Source organism: Natator depressus, chromosome 7 (genome assembly GCF_965152275.1).
Source record: "Natator depressus isolate rNatDep1 chromosome 7, rNatDep2.hap1, whole genome shotgun sequence".
Classification (NCBI taxonomy): Eukaryota; Metazoa; Chordata; order Testudines; family Cheloniidae; genus Natator; species Natator depressus.
The window spans coordinates 107,012,570-107,030,743 of NC_134240.1; the positions used below are offsets into that span (position 1 = coordinate 107,012,570).

General features: G+C 37.1%; 1 protein-coding gene across 2 annotated transcripts in view; it reads right to left on the reverse strand.

Moving 5' to 3' along the window:
* INPP5F (inositol polyphosphate-5-phosphatase F) overlaps positions 1–18,174 on the reverse strand; it is a 103,978-nt gene that overhangs the window by 3,763 nt on the left and 82,041 nt on the right. For both annotated transcript variants that reach the window (XM_074959242.1, XM_074959243.1), the window contains exons 13-19: positions 14,335–14,463; positions 11,938–12,055; positions 10,834–11,032; positions 9,469–9,540; positions 9,221–9,294; positions 5,647–5,775; positions 4,756–4,843 (exon numbers count right to left, since the gene is read on the reverse strand). In XM_074959242.1, coding sequence (XP_074815343.1) covers positions 4,756–4,843; positions 5,647–5,775; positions 9,221–9,294; positions 9,469–9,540; positions 10,834–11,032; positions 11,938–12,055; positions 14,335–14,463 — 809 coding nt within the window. The remainder of the gene's footprint in view (positions 1–4,755; positions 4,844–5,646; positions 5,776–9,220; positions 9,295–9,468; positions 9,541–10,833; positions 11,033–11,937; positions 12,056–14,334; positions 14,464–18,174) is intronic.

Sequence of the window (18,174 nt, forward strand, 5' to 3'; positions counted from 1 at the left end):
CCAATCTAATTAGTTGTCCATTATCACTCCTTGTTCTCCTTCAGCATTACTTTCTATTGAGCATGTTACAGATGGTTTCAATCTTTCCAACCGCCCAAATGACTTCGCTTGCATTTTTTCCAGGAAAATCTCTTATTTTCTATTCATGTTCATACGTTCTACGTCCTTTTCTTATTTCTCTGCCCTTGTTAGTACTTGCACTTCCCTCCAATTTATCCTCATCAGCAAAGTTCATTATAGACTACTTACTATTCTTCTAGATTTTAAGGAAAAATGTTAAATACAACCAGTCTTACTACTGATCTCTGTGGTACCCCAGCAGACATGCTCCCTCCCTTGCTCAATATGTTACCATCTACCATCACCTTTTACTTAGGACCATTTAAGCTTTTTCTTTCATTCTTCTGTTTCAGAAGTACTAGTGTCTGCTGTGCCTTAATTTGCAAATCCTTTAGAATTCCTCACCTTCTTGTACTCTGGTGGATATGGGGTCTCTAAATCACCGTGATCTGCTTTCATGAAATACAATATGCATACACTCCTGCGTTCTGGGTACCCATTCCTGCATTCTGGGTACCCATTCCTGCCTGAGTGGAAAGTAGCTTGTAGTCACTTGTTTAGGCTTCTCCGTTATTCATCCAAATCCCATCTGTTTCTCCCTATGTCGCCTTCTCTACTCTTTGGATCATAGTTATTTTCTACATAACTTTGGAAGTTTGCTGTTGTTGCCTGTTTGGATTTCTTTGAAACCCCACTGATAGCTGATAATTAAAATCTCCTATGATTACAGTATTCTGCAGTTTATAAACACTGAATTGAGCTAGGAAGCCTTCTCTTCCTGTACTGGTGGTATATAAACAAATGTCTACATAGGTTTCCTCTTGTTATTAACTCCTTGTAGCCTTAAGGAGGGAATTTTTCTACCACACCCTCAGCAAGTTGCAACTCCCTAACATTTAAAAAAAAAAAAAAAAAAAAAAAAAAAGAGTACCCACCACTCTAGAAGTCAATGCAAGTGGTGTGTGCTCAGAACCTCTAAAATAAGGTAACTGAAAAAGTACAACCCATCCATCTTCCTTCTACTCTGAAGTAGATAATTACAGAATAACCTGTCCATAGGCAAGTGTCTTCTTCACTCCTTAAGCACAAGACTGACTTACACCTGAAGCATGAGGGTTTATATCCCTTCCAAAATTATACTAAGTATTGACATTTCAGATATGAGAATCATCTCAATAAGCTTCTGGTTTCCATCATACTGTTCTTGATGAGAAAAATCTAGTTCTTAAAGATCAGTAAATATTTACAGCTACATGGAAATTTTTCAATTGAGAAAAGAGTAAAAACACAATAGTACAGAAGATAAGTATTTCATTATATGGGTTATGACACCTCAAGAATAACTTCCATTTACAAGTATCCTTCAACTATTTACCTTACGAATAAAGATGGCAATACAAGACTTACAAACTATTAAAGAAAAAACAGATTGGTGAGAGATATTGACACATCTGGTTTAGAGATCAATTCTATACAAACACCAAAAGTATTGGCCATTTAGACTTCTGTATCTCATCAACGCCAAGTGAAAATATCCTGAAATAAGATTATCTGAAGTCTATTAAATGCAGGCCTTGTCTGCAACGAACCTGAATTCTGACCTCAGAAAACACTGCCTCTTACATAGTGGGTATTTTCATCCCATATTCAGTCTCTAACCTTTGTGAAGAAACTCTAGTGAAATATCATCTGTGAGCAGCTGACACCTCATCGTATTTTTCCAGAGCATAATAAGGATTTTTAAATACTCAAGAGTTCAAAACATTTTTTAAACTTATTCACAACATTCCCCTTCCCAATTTATGATGCCATCCATTTTGCAGCATATAAATGTGGGGTACCCTTAATAAAAATCTTCAGTTCATACATTTAAAGTGATTTACAATTAATTTGAAAAATGGAATTTGTCTTCACCTGTGGCAATTCCCAACCTGAAATCTCACCCCTCTTTGGGACAGTTTGTAGTCATTTCTACAGCAATCAATGCTGATGTAGAATACCAAGGCTGCATCACCAGAGGACAAGAAAGCACTAAATGAAGATGAACTTTTGAAAACAGGAAGATCTGTATTAAAAATCCTAAAAGTAATCAAGAAAACTTAACAAAAATATCTACTATGGAAACTAAATTATTCCATCAATTATCAACTGCTCTGAAATACACACCGCACAGGCACTTCTTGAGGGCTGTATTCATTTTCTCCCATAGGCAAGATATTGTTCCCTTGCAAAATCTCTATCTTCTAGTTGTCTTTTCTTGTTGATCCAAGGGAACCTCAATAATCTCTCTATGGGCTTTTGTGCCCCCCAATTTCAATTATTGTTTGCTTTTAATATTTCAGACGATCCTTTGTCTTTTCATAACAACTATGATTTACAAGGACTGTTTTTGTTCCACTACAACTAAAACGATAAACACACACACACACACAAGACAGTCAAAGCTTATGGGTTTGATAGCAACTGAAACTCTGACAAATGTTGCAAGACAGAGATAAAGACAAGGTTATGTAATGAAAGTATTACACAGGCGCAAGAGAAACAGTTACAGTTCCTGTGAAAATAGTCTTGAATTTTCTGATTTGTGCTTTTAAAATATCTTCCATCAAGTTAAAACCAAAGTTACGTCACTTGCATTTAACTTCTTAATGGTTCTAGGTATTCCGTAAAATCAACTTTTTCCTAACAAAAATCACTAATTTAACTACACTTGATGTCGCATCACTGCCTTCACTAAGCTTGAGTGTATACTGGCTTCATTATGTATCTGCACATTCTTCTAATACCATTTACCACAACTATGTTTGTTGTGGGTATCAAGCAATGCAGAATCAACAGCCTGGAGCAATTAGCCATATTTCAGAGATAATGTAGAGCCACTTTCCCATTGTTTATTGGGTATATAGTTTGTTGCTTTTCTAATGAGATACGTTTTAAGTTTATTTTGCTAGGCCTTCAGAGGCATGGACTTTCCTAGAAATAAATTTAAAATTCATCCTATACAACAATCAATTCTAAAACAAAGCTGTTTATCTTGTTCAGTTTGGCTGTTTTAATACAATATCCATATCCATTCTTGAGTATTATGCCAATATACAGTAAATTTATCTAAGACCTTTTTTGTATGATGAAACTAGAGTCCTATCATTTAATTATTTGACAGTTCTTTCATAGATAGGAGACAGTGAATTATAACCTCTGTGTACTTGCCCTTAACATGTCTTGGGATGGTGAGATTAGATACATGAATCTTCTAGACATCAGACAACAGGAAAAAAAAATCAAACTGACAGAGCACTTAAATGATAGTTTAGTACTTCTTCAAGGTGAATGATTTTTGTGTATGTACTGCTGGACCCTAAAGTCGATTTTAAGAGTCCATTCTAGCTCTCACAATAGCATTTTTAATAAATTCTATCGGAGTAAGCATAAATTGTTTCTTGTTTATCAGATTAAACTTCTTCTAAATTCAGCTCAATTTTACAGCAGTTTTTCAATCAATATAGCAACATACATATGCTGACAGTCTAGCTTCACACATACGCCTTTCTCCTCATTCCTGCAGAGTAGCTTCTGGAAGGTTTCAACAGATTATAACTTTCTCCCAGGAGTTTCATGCAGAACACAGTGTGGCAATGTTTTCTTCCCACAACATTTATTGCTCTTCAACATTTCAACTTAAATTGTCAGATACAAAATGGTGTCTAATGGTAATGTGCCACATTTTTTTAAAAATAGACCGGAACATAGCATTCAATGCTCCTCATATGCCTTAGAGTATTTCAGCATGTCACTTTAAGGTACCTTCAAGCTTTTGTAGTTTGTGAAGTCCAGTCCCTTGCCATCAATGAGAGATGTCCCATCAGTCTGTTGAGGTGTGGTAGGACTCTTCCTCAACCCATACTGAGTGGTTCCATAAAGGTTACCTTTAATATTATCTTCTGTTTTGTAGCATATAAAATACTGAACACATTTCAGAACCACTGAATATTAGGAGAGGAACAGAACCATGCCTGCCTTATTCGACGCAGTTTTCCTACTCTACTACCGACAAGAGAGCATTAAAATAAGGGAGAGGTCCAATTATGTTTCAATACACATTGCAAAATACTACTTATTTTTAGGTGTTAAAGGAACAAACAGCATGGCACCAGCTTCAAGAGGGGCTTTCATTTTAAAGACAGCCTCTACGAACACAGTACACGCGTGTTTAAACGTAAGATAACAAAGGACACCTGAAATCAACACACTGTCTTATATTCAAATAGTGTCCTTAAAAGAAAAGCAGTTGCCATCTTGGAAGACCTTGTGTAGCAAGGATTCATGGCTCCCAAGATGGTCTCACTTTTAAAGCGATAGTGCTATATGCATGTGTACACAGAAGGCCAGATCCTTAGTCCACTGGAATCACTGGAAATCTTTCCATTGACTTTGATGGGCTTTGATCAGTCCCATACACTAACACAGACCAGGAGAAACTCTTATATTCTATCCTTCAATAAATGTTTACAGAGCATAGGTGCTGAAAGCAGTACAGAAATCAGGTCATTCTTAGCACAGTAGCTAAAATGGGGACACAGTTGCTGTGAGAATCCCATGCAGAAATAACCTGGTGTCTCTAAAAAGAGTTATTTAAATTGTGGCTTGAAGATTCAGGGCAATTAAAAAAAGAAAAAAAAGAAGCACACCACTCACCTCTCCAGCTTTTTCTCAATAATGGGCACATCTAATCCCATAGCTTGCTTCGTGATTCGCAGCATCTCTGCAATACACTGAAGGGTGTCTGAAATCCAGTTAGCAGACTGTCAGATTCCCTTAAATATAAACTTTTTAAAATCCCACGTTTTAGCAAATCTAATTTTAGAGGCTGTTTGTCAATTAATTAAACGTGTTAAATCTCTCTTTTTTTTAAACTTATACCCCAAAAGTTGTGATTTCCTGATGTAAAGCTCAAAGTGGGAGTAGACTATCCTCTTCCCTTCCCATGTCCTGGTACTGATGGGTTAGAAAAACATTCAGAAAGGAATTTTTACTGTAACTACTCAATTTGGGGAGAGAGAAGAAAGGGGAGAAAGTATATGGATTATACTGACAGAATGATATTTATTTTAATTCTCATTGACATCAAATTTGGAGATACGGGTAGGAAGTAAGATTTTTCTGCTGATAAGTGTTCTGTTAACCAAGTTAAACAAAATACCAAGGACTTTAGTCATGGATTACACTGACTTAATCCATACTCATCAGCATCAGTGACTTTAACATTCATCCTACCCTAAACATGAATAGCAGAACAAACTCAGACAGCCATTGTCCAGACCCTAGAAGGAAGATTGCTGTTTTAAGCTAACCAAATCTGAATTTACCCTGTCGTTTTTTAGTAAGTTAGGTGGCATCACAATTTAGTATCCAAACAGTGAGCCACTGTAAGACACATTCTCTTTCCACCTGTAAAATGGGAATATAATTAAACTTACCCTCCTTTGTAAAGTGGTCTGAGATCGATAGATTAAAAGGGTTATATAAAAGATAAGCTTTAGTATATTGAACATGATCATGTGTTATTGCAAAATGTATATTTCTTACCTTTTCCGTCTTCTTCAGGGTTGCGCACCACAGCTCTGAGAGTATGAAAATAGCCACTTGTTTCATTGTATTTATAATGCAACCTCATACAAGAGAACTTGGGCTTTCCAAAAAGGGTGGGTTCAGGACCTGAGAAATAAGCCAGACATCCACATTTTTGGGAGGGTGAGGAGTGTTCTTTCGTGAAATAGTGGAACAAATATTGCAAAATTGTCAGCATATATAATAAATATCCATTAGCTACTCTATCTCTGGGATATAAAGGAGAATTTGGTTCTAAAACAAACAACTTCTAAAACATCTGTGCAAATCTCTATAGAAAACCTGCTGCTTTTTCATCATTCTACTAGAAAAATTATTCCAGATAATATCTTCACCTAGAACCAAATTCTCTTCTTACTATCCATTAGCTGCTCTATCTCTAGGACAAATACTAGCGAGAATGAAAGGGAAGAGAAAGAAACTTAACCCTATCCCAAGTCACTCAGCAAAAACAAGCACTTTAAGAATACAAGTCTCTGGTTCCAGTAAGAATGTAAGAAATTTTAACGTATTGCATTGTGGTTCATCAACACTAAACCCTGCCTTTGAAAAGATATGGCTAAAACAAAGCCATTTTATCCAGAGTTCTAATTAAACCTTGCAAATACTGAGTCTCAACCCAAACCATCGCACTCTGCAGATCCACATTTTACAACAGGCTCTGGAAAAAGTTCTTTGAGATGTGCATATTATATGAGCCTGTGAAAGCTCACAGAAATTACAGTATATGCTCATATAAAGAATGGAAACTCGGAATCAACAGAAACTAACATCCTCATGAAGAATGAGATTGCTGGCCAGGTCACTGGTACAAAAGAACATTCATATATCTCCTTCACATCGTATATCTGCCTCCACATTGAAGATGAAGTGATAAAATGACAATAAGCAAAAGAGCACAATAGAGGACTTAATTAAACAAGGTGACTGAATCTATCCTACTACACAATGGGATTTCATTCTCTCCAGGGGAACAACATAAAAAGACCTTCCTTTTCAATACTTGAGAGCCTCAGCAACTATGGTGAAAATACAGATAACACTTAGGCTAGTGGCATCCATAACTAGAAACTCTGGATTCCCTCCTTTAGACATTACTTCCTTTAGCAGCCAACTAAATTCTCATGTAACTGTTTACTTGGCGTTCTAATCTGGCTAACTCTTAACTAGAGACAGGGATTACATTTTCAGCCAACAATGAAAAGATGAATTGATAATATTATGTTTAGAGTTCAAAAATAGATTTTCTTCTCTATGGAGCACAGTTTTGGAAGATGTCCAATTGTGAGCAGTCCCTACTAATTACAAAGAATGCATTTAAAGAGTTTCTACCATTTTGAAAGAAAACTAAATTATTTTAACAATATTCCCCGTTTCAGTAGAAGGAATCTCTCTTGAACTGTTAAAAGAAAAGAAAAGGCGTACTTGTGGCACCTTAGAGACTAACAAATTTATTAGAGCATACGCTTTCGTGAGCTACCGCTCACTTCATCGGATTGTTGAAATCTTTCAAAAACAGAAGAGACTTTTTGAAAAGCAACCATTGTATCTCTGCTATTTACCACAGGCCTTATGAAAGAAAGAATACAAGAGCACAAACGTGAACCTGAAAACTCTGCAGAAAGGCGTCTAATCAAGCAGTCCTCTCAAAACAGGCCATGACACCTTTGAAACTTTTCAGCATGTGATGCAACTGACTATAGAACATATTTTGTTTTTGATTTGGTTCAGACATCTAATTGCTGTAATAACTTGACAAAATTAAGCCAATACTTAAATTTGTTTCAAAGTTTCTTTGAAAACCATGTACTCAAAAATTATTCCCTTTCTACTATGCATTATTATGTGAGCTAACTGCAAATGGAGAGAGGTATACCCTGGAATTGACCATTCTTGTAAACTCAGAGGAATCTGAAATGTGTTCTCAGAGAATACTGGGTATGGGACATAGAGGTTATGATCTGAAACCCTGACCAGCACTGGAGACATTGCCATTTTCCTTTTCAAATAGTACTGCAAGTAACCTGACAGAATCCAAGGTGGGCAAAGGGAAGAGAAAAACTACTTAATGCATGCTCAGTCTGGTTATACACCACCAGCGAGACAGCAAACTTCTGCTAGAGTCCTAACTACATGAAAGTTTTTAAAACCATCTGACAGATATTGCAACTGCATGCATTATCAGTGGGGACCATTTTGTGTTAAGCGTACTAATGATTTATTTAACACTGTGGAACAGGGATTACAGAATCATAAAAATGGAGGGCCAGAAGTAACCTCAAGAGTTCATCTAGTTCAGGCCCCTGCTCTCAAGGCAAGACGAAGTAATAAGACCATTCCTAACAGGTGTTTGTCCAACCTGTTCTTAAAATCCTCCATTGATGGAGATTCTATTCCAGGAGAAGCCTATTCCAGAGCTTAACTATCCTTATAATTAGAATTTTTTTCCCCTAATATCTAACCTAGATCTCCCTTGCTGCAGATTAAGCCCATTACTTTTTGTTCTACCTTCAACGGACATGGAGAACAATTGATCATAGTCTTCTTTATAACAGCCCTTAACATATCTGAAGACAGTTATTAAGTACCCTCTCAGTTTTCTTTTCTCAAGTCTAAACATGTCCAGTTTTTTTTAACCTTTCCTCATAAGTCTAGTTTTCTAAACATCTTATCATTTTTGTTGCCCTCCTCTGGACTCTCTTTTCAACTTGTCCACACCTTTCCTAAAGTGTGGTGCCCAGAACTGGACACAGTACTCCAGCAGAGGCCTCACCAATGCTGAATGGAGCGGAACAATTACCTCCTGTGTCCAACATACAACACTCCTATCAATAATCTCCAGAATGTAGTTCACAACTGCATCACACCGCAAACTCATTCACTTTGTGATCTACAACAACCCCCAGATCCATTTCAGCAGTATTACCACCTAGCTAGTTATTCCTATTTGTAGCTGTGCATTTGATTTTTCCTTCCTAAGTGAAGTACTTTGCGCTTGTCATTATTGAATTTCATCTCGTTAATTTCAGATCAATTCTCCAAATTTGTCCAGATCATTTTGAATTCTAATCCTGTCCTCTAAAGTGTTTGCAACCCCATCCAGCTTGGTGTTATCCAAAAATTTTATAAGCATACTCTCCACTCCATTATCCAAGACATTAATGTGAAATTGGCTTGTTAGGGACGTCACAGTGAAGGCAGGGAGTTGTGCAGCCTTAAAACCCCCAAATCAGAAGGGAGCAAGACAAGGGCCCCTACCCAGAGACAAGTGATGACTGGAGACCTGACCGGGCACTTCTGGAGAGGACCACAGGAAGGAGTGGCGGGGGGGTGGGAGGGGGCGGGGGAATATATAGATTACCCTGAATTACCCTGAAACTGTGACTCCCATCTATAGATACCTACTGTACAGTGAGGAAATAGCCTTTGTACTCATAACATGGTTTGGCAACAAGTGTGGAACTCTATTTAAGATAGTACCTTCAAGGAACAGGGATAGCATGTAATGAAGTGCAGTGTCATTCAATCTTACCTATTTCTATTTTCTCCAAGGCTTCGAGGCTTAGTCTTTGATACTGATTTACTTTGTCAACTTCATCATCATAACTAGACAGAGAAAACAGTTAATGTCCAAAGTTAGATCTCTATTTACTCATAGCTAAAAACCAATTACTGTGTAGCACAAAGCTGTCAAAAGTAAAGTGATTCTGCATATAAATAGGGTATGTTTATTAACAGAATACAGCACATGAAGAATGAAGGAAAAAAACAGTGACTTACTACGCCACATAGTAGGAAGAGTTCGAAAGCAGCAATAGAACATCCACATCTTTGTGAGTAGCATCAATGAGGCTACAAAACAAGCAGGCAAATATACACAATTGTTTAGTGATACAGCTGTAACTGATAGGCATTTCGCAGACATTATGTTTTAGACAGAAAAAGACATGACCACAATACCAAAATAAAAAAGGAATTAAAGTAATTATAACTGTGAATCGTCTAGATTTAAATTACTGCATAATGTGTTGTGTGTTTATATCTGTCCATGTTACAGTTTTCAATAAAAATACACCAGCACAATGCAAATATAATTTTGAAGAGAAAAATTTTCTGTGAGGTATATAAATAAAGCGCATCAATAACACCAAGCCAAATTTGCCTGGCTGAAGCTACAAATGAGGTTGGGTAGGATCATGCAACTGGGCTTGGGGAAGAGGCAATGTTCATTCCCACCTGAAGGTGTTGGACATTTCTAAGGATTGGTAAAGGGATATGAAGCTTTCACCTTGAGGTCAGCAGTAAGTCACGTACACATATTTATTAATGTTAGACTGCTGTTTCTTGATTGTTCTTTTAAACAAAGCTATGACAGTCCAAAATTAATTTCTTTTGTAGACTCAGCTCAGTTCCTAGGGGATCGTTATTTACAGGGGGAAAAAAAAAAAAAGTTTCATAATTGAATGGACTCTTCCCTGACAGTCTCAGAGGCTAAAGGTTAACCTGGCAGGAGAGACAACGACTGTTTTATCTTTATAGGTCACCTCACCTGAACAAGTTTGAGGCACATTGGCACAATGGAAGTCTGCACTCTTATTGCCCCTGTGTGCCCGCTCTGTGGTTAACAAGAGGACACCGGGCTTTCACAAATCTTAAATTCACTTAATCAGATATGGCTCCATTACACTGCAAGTTACAGGTATGCAGCATACCTCAGCTTGAAAGCAATGAGGGTAACATACCTACTCTCAATATCCACAAATGGCTGAGAAGTCTCTTTATGGTACCCGTCACACTTAAAAGTCGAAGAGACTAAGAATGGCTGCATGGCCAGGTGATGTCTCCCAGAACTAGTTATATTACGCACCCATTTTTAGGGTACTTAAGAGAATACATTTAAGAAATCTTCACCACATTAATCCTCTCCTGTATTCAGAACAAATCACATTTTAAAGTGATTTGTAGGACACAGTCACTTTCTGTAAAAGCCTTCATTTACAACATGCTTAGAGTATGGATGTATCAACTATCAAAGCTATAAATACATTTAAGTAATTTAGCAGGTTTTATCTAATAATTGTGAAAGACTCCATGTTGGCAGATGACCAACAGAAAATCAATCAATTGTAATCTTGTTCTACACACCTTGGGTCACAATCAATAAGTGCCCATCCACCATGGAATTTTTCATCATCTGGTAAAAGTAGTTTCATGTAACTTTGCAATAGCTGGCTGATCAGTTCCTGATGGCTTCTCAGTGTCTCCTTGTGCAGTGCTTCATGTTCTTTCTCTTTTGTAAATATGGAATAAAGATCCTCAGTCACAGGGATACCTTGCATCAAATCTAGACAGCAAATATAGGAGATAAATGTAAGGAACTGAAAATATAAGTGAGATAAATAACTAGGGAGATACATACAGAAGCAGTCTCTCAACACCTTACTGTACGGCTTTGAATAAGCTTTATGCTCTGAAACTTGGGGGTCTACAATACAGTAGAACCCTTATTTTATAAGCTAATTGGGGACTGGAGGAGTTCATAAATTTAAGAAGTTCATAAAGTTGAACATCTTAAAATTACAGGAGGCAGGGTGTATGACACTTTCTTCTTGTCCTCCAAACCACTGCAAAGTGATTTCCAATGTACTGAAGGCATCAGAATGTGAAGGGATATTGACTTGTTCTTTACAGACATCACTTAAGTTATGTAATTTCCCTCCCCCCCTTGAAAAAACTGGTTTGTATAACTGGTTGTTCGTAAGATTGGTATGTATAAAAATCGAAGTTATACTGTATGGTGGATCCGAAGAACTGTCACTCAACATCTCCTAAATATATGTCTTAATATTATACAATGAAGTATCAACAAAACTATTTCGCTCAGAAAAATTTAGCTATAACCATTTCTTAAAAAACAAATAATTACTGGAAACAGTTTCCAAGAAGAAAGTTTTTTCTAATTATATTGTATGAATAAGATAAACGGATAAAGTCGAACTGTTGGTGCATCTTAAGTTACCTAGACAAAATGAGGTTATGGCCATATAATCGTACTGAGTGAACAGGCATCTACTACAATGCACTTAAGCCATGTTGCATAAAGTGTAAGTCACACACAGACTGTGGTAACATACTTGCTTACCCTTTTGAAAGCATGAGTCACAAGACAAGATATTTTCCACAAACATTCACAAAAGTAGACAAATAAGCAATAATTCAGCTGAAAATATATTTATACTTTCCCCTTACCTATGACTGCTTGCCTATAAGCATCCCTGAAGCGATTCAAGTAGTATCTATTTGCAGAATTGACTCCATCTTTCATTACTCCTGCCAGTTTCCTTTCGCCAGTTCTTGTGAAGTCACCCTGTTACACAGAAACACTCCTTTGAACACTTAATTAGCCAAAGTGTGTGGCATTTAAACAACAACCTTCTCAGTTCTCAAAAAGCCGTTTTGGAGGTTAGTGTACATACTGCATAACTCAATGAGTGAAATTTCAGGGAATTAAATTTAAGTTGCTATTCTGCATATACAAAATAAAGATATATTAAGAATAATAGAAAGAGTATTTCCTTTACCTGCGAAACATAAAAATAGATTTACAAATATAGTTCAAGGAATCTTTGAATCTGGAGAACCTTAAAAAATGCTGTTGACAACCAGGTCAATAGCGTTTTAACATAAATTACACCTACCAAGAAATCATTTCTATCAATTCATAGAATAAATGTCTCAGGGACACAAGTTCAAAGTAAAATGAATCAAGGTCACACTTAGATTGCATGGATTGTACATGCACAACAGTAAGAGAGACTAAAGAAAGAAATCAATAGTCTGAATATTTATCCTATCTGTTAATATTAGGATAGGTCATATAGGATTTTTTTTTAAATTAAAATCAATAAAGGCATCACTATTCTTCAGACTAGTTTGACATGCATCACTCTCCATCACTGGAGATTTTTAAGAGCAGGTTACACAAACACCTGTCAGGGATGGTCTAGATAATACTTAGTCCTGCCATGAGTGAAGGGGACTGGACTAGATGACCTCTCCAGGTCCCTTCCAGTCCTATGATTCTAGAATTCTTTTTTGGGGCATTGCAAAGGAGGCTTAGAATCTTTTGGCTTCTATTATTAATATGAGCCAAGCACCATGCACGGAGGGACAATAAGTCAGTCATCTACATCCAAATAGCTGCCCTCATAACCATGATCCTCAGTAAGCAGTCGACTTGTCTAGGCACAGTAGGGCCTGCAGCATCAGGAGTCAAAATTCCTTAGAGCAAAGAGTTTTGCCAGTGTCACTCCTAGATCTTACTTCATGAGAGGATCCTAGCAGAAAATTACCCTGATATTCAGAGGTGCTGCACACCAATAGTTCCTGTTGGCTTTGTGGGTGCCCAGCAGCTCTGAAAATCAGGTCAGTTATCTTTAAAGAAAAATATGTTTCAAGAGTATTTAATTTTTAGGACCCTAAGAAATGTATCCATTGGAAGATTGCTTAAGTTGGTTTCTAGGTGAATAACTTGACTGTCAAAATACAAGCATCTTTGTGTAAACTAACTGAAAACAAACCAATCTTTGTGCTTCAATCTAGTTGCTTGACAGGCACAAATTAAAGATACGATGGAGGGAAAAAATAAAATAAATAGTTTATTCAATGAAGGCTCTAGCCAGGCAGCCTTATTAATTTGTTAAGTGACTACAAAGTGCTGTAGCAGACAAAAACCATTCCTACCCTGAGGAGCGTACAATTACAAAAGAATGTCTAATAACAGTGCAATCTGCTGACAACATACAGGCCCTGCAACACCAAGGGCTGGGAGCACTGGAAAGATTTCACCGGTGTTTGGGTGTATTGAGAGCAATTTGTTTTAGCTCCTTAATGATCCCTTGTAAAAATAAATGAAGCAGCCTCTACCAGAGGAAAGGGTCACAGCTGTGAGAAGTACAGAACCCTCAATTCTAGTCTTGGCAGGTAAAAAGCATTTAAAGTTCACCTACAACATTAAAAAACAAATACTTGTATGGATTATTTTTCCATTATTTAATGATAGCTGGTTGATTCTTCTCACCCTAGCTAAAAAGGCAGACTATCATCTGCTATCTACCAAATTCTTCAACACGTGTTTTGAAATACTATGTATGTATTCTGCTGAAATACTCAAAAGGTTGTTAAAACAGATCTCCAGTTTCAATATTAATTCAATTCTTACACTTTTCTTCTCTTTAGAACAGAGTCAAGCTATTTAACACCAAAAGTCTCATGTACTGAAGAATGCTGGCAACTTAGGCAAAACTAGACATTCACTCCTTGGGTCCAATAAGTGTTTCTCCAATTGTCTAATGTCATTCTTTAGAAATCCCCCAAGAGTCCACAGGTCTCTACGAATTGTATAGAAGGAATCAAACTTCAGCTGATTTTACTGTGTCATTTTTATGTGCATCTTTTAAAAGCAATAAACTAAATGACTCCTACTGCATATTGCATAATAATTCAGATCACAAAACTTAAGGTACTCATTATACTAATGTTTTTGTTTCGCTGGTTTGGAGAGGGGTTATTTTTTGGGGTTTGTTTCTTTTTTGTTTGTGTCTTTTCTTTTTTCTTCTTTTTTTTTTTTTTTTTTTTTTTTTTTACCTTTAAAGCTGCTGTTCCAGCATACTGTCTGCTTATGGAATCTCCATTGTTTGCCCACATTATCTGGTAGATTCTGTTGCATTTCATTGGCAAAGGCTGTTCTGGTGGCATCACACCCAACTTTTTCAGCTGGAATTTGACACATTTATTAGTGGATAAGGTCAAAGTGACATTCATTCTTAAACTATATAAATTCATTAAAGAAAATGGTAATATGATACACATCATTTTAGTAATAACACCATTTACTAAATTTTCTTAGTTATTTCATTTTACAAATCAGAACAAAAAGAATCATTAGGTTATACTGTAAAAACAAACCAACATCCTTAATTTTTAGGATTTATCCTTAAATATTTGAAGATATCAAATATTCATTTATTTAGTTTCAGTGTCTTCAAAAGGTGACATTTCTTTGAGCACAAAAAACTTACCAGATTTATTTTTTAGTGATCTAAGCAGAGAAAACTAATTTTTACCCCATCAGCCAGCCATAGGTCATGTTTTTGTTTTTCCTCCTCTGAGCATGCCATGAGGAAAGCCAAAAGGCACAAAGGAGAAAGACCACTTCTATATAGAGGTCTTACACTGAACCAAAGGAACAGCTAACTGGAATACTGCTAACCCAATGGAATTAACAGGTGCCACATGGAAAAGAAATACATTTGTTGAGCAATGTGGAAGCTACTGACCTAGCATTAATGAGAAAGTAAGGAACTAGAAAGGCAAAAAAAAAAAAAAAACAAAGAAGCAAGCTTTAAGATTTCAAGCTAGTTGGTTAAAGATGGTCTCACAGAAGAGCTGTTCTTCAGCCCAGTACCCATTAAGATAGCTCTGGTACTGGTGAGGATTTTGTTTGAGGCCATTTTCTGACATTCTGAAGAAAAGAATAGTTACTCACTTACTTGTAACTTGTTCTTTGAGATGCATGCATATGTCCATTACACTCTGTGCGCGTATGTCTTGTGCGCTAGTGGCAGAGTTTTCCCTAGTGATACCCACAGGCCTCTGATGCCTGAGCCTTAAGCTCCTCATGCTTGAAGAGGAGTATAAAATGTGGAAATGCCCTGTTCTTCCTTCAGTTCCTTCACACCAGACCCCATGTTGGGGAAGGAGGGTGAGTTATGTAATGGACATTTGTAACAATTGCTCTTTGCGGTGTGTTGCATAAGGTGAGTAACCAGTCTTTCTTCTTTGAGTAATGGCATATATCCATTACACTAGGGGACTTCCAAGCAGTTTCCAACAGAGGTGGGGCTAGGCATCTTATCAGAAGAGGAACTGATTTCCCTACATTAGAATCTTCCTTTACTGCAGCAATCACGTAATGTCTAGACTATAAACCACGTTGCTGCTCTGCAAATGTCCACAATTGGGACATTACTCACAAATGCTGTGGCAGCTTTATCTGAAGGAAAGCTTTAACTCGGGTACCAACCTTACTGTTTTACATTAGCAAGAGAAACAAAAATCATGACAAATCCAAGGAGAAGGTGTGGCAGGCTGTACAGCAGTATACTGTTTAATAAGCTACAGGGTGTTAAACTGTTGTAACAAGGGAAGAAGAAATAACTGATGGGTCAACATTTTCAAATCTGGATGTCTGAAGTTGTGTTCCTAAATCCATGTTTGAAATAGAAGTGGCCTTATTTCAAAGTGCTTTGGGCACTCCTCATTCCCATTTATTAGCCTGATCAGTGATACCTCTTTCTTTTTTCAAATAGTTTTTAATATTCTGTTGAATAAAAATTGGTGTCACTGTCAGGTTAGAACAGTTTCAGATTACAGCCTGTAAGTGTACAAATTAGTGGCAAAATTTTGTTTCAGTTTTAAAATGAAACTTCACAGCACACAAGCCACACAAAACTGACAACTGAAAAGCAGTCAGGCTTCAGAGGTGACATACAGCTGAACTGAGGGAAACGTTAATGAATAACAATCCCAGATATAGTATTCACTAATTAGTTATTACTGCCACGAGTTTAATTAATCTAAACATTTAAGACCACTAATTATACATCTGGGTTCCAAGATTAATTAATGCACTGAAATTTAAGCATCAGAATAGGTAAAAATCTGACTTGCAAAACCTCAGACACTCCCACTCCACCCAAAATCTTAAAAGCATGGACATAAGACGTTAAGGGGAAAGATCTGCACATTCCTTTTCCATCTGCATAATTGCTTACAACATTGTCAGTAACATATTCCACAAGAAATTCACTTTCATCTCCAACAGATACCAAAAAACATTACTGTATCCCAATTTTGTCAAACTTGTACTCTAATGCAAACCTTAACATTGATCTCATATTTTTATATCAGACATTCCATGCCTTTGAAAAGTTATTCTGCCTTAACACTACTGAGGTCTCCCTCTATCAATTCAGTTTTCATCAAACCACCATGAACAACTCAAATAGCACTCAAAGTTCATATTCTATGTTTTGGTTTTTACCATTTCATTGAGAGTTTTACAAAATAAAAAAGCTTAAAGCTCCTGTTATAAATTTAATTCTAATGCAACCTTAGCTACGGCTTTCCAATGGGCTTTACTGGGTTAAATCACAAGTGTGATTTTTTTACTTTAGACTATTTTCTTACAGTCTAAATGCTAAAACACCATTTGTGGACAAGAAAAGAATTTGTATTAAAAACTCTTTATTGATTTGAGAAGTGTTATCAAATTTCCAGCATAAAGACAATAAGTCATATGCTCCTGGGAAATGTGACAAGTTTACAGGCAACTAGAGTTCTCCGAATACTGTGCTTCTGCGGGTCTGTATTGTAGGAGTCATACCGTGCTTAACAACCGTAGAACAATTCTAAAGTAGATTAACTTTAGAATTGTTAATCTACTTTGAGGGGGGACAGTGTCACAGATCTAGTGTTATTGAGTTATGGAGTGGGGCCTTCTGCAATATCAATCAGTATGTCTACACTGCAATTAGACACCCGCAGTGGCTCATGCCAGCTGACTCAGGCTCGTGCGGCTTAGACTAATGGACTGTTTAATTGCAGTGTAGATGTTAGGCTGCAGCCCTAGCCCTGACCCCCGGAACCCTTCCACCGTGCAGAGTCCTAGAGCTGACGCTCCAGCCCAAGCCCAAATGCCTACACCACAATTAAACAGCCCCTTAGCCCAAGCCCCACAAGCCAAAGTCAACTGGCATGGATCAGCTACAGGTTTTTAATTGCAGCACAGACATATCCCAGGACTCGAACCTAAGATTTCTAGAAAGATTATCTTGCTTTGATTATTCAGAGGCAGAAGAGACCAAGAATCAGAGGCAAGATGCTAGAAGAAAAAAATCAAAATCAATCGTACAACCAGAATCATATGGTCAGGATTCCTTGCTGCGGATGACATTGGAACTTGGCAGCACCTATTTTCATAGTCAGATCAATTCATTCTTTATTTATAGGAAGGGCCAGCTTGCCTTTATCCTTTATCTCAAGCACATCATGGAGCTTTTTCATCTCTTCCTGCACTGCAATGTTGAATTTTCAAGGCTACTGTTAGGATATAGATACTCAGGCCTGTCTGTAAAGGCCTATACGCTAAGAATTTAGGTGTATTCTTATCACTTAGCTAGTTATAGAGGTACAAAAGAGAGAATCAAAATCACTGACTGTATAAGGCCTTTTCTCACTGTGACAGTCTGAGGCCCTGTTCTTAGGCTAAGGCCTTTGGCTAAGCAGCAGAGGCAGCCATAAGCTGGGAAGCGAATGCTAGTCACATTGAAATAAGGTGCTATTGGGCTGTTAGGAATACAATCCTGTCCTGATAGTGCCTATCACCTCCAGAAAAAGGGAAGTGCCTAGAAAATGTAAAAGGAA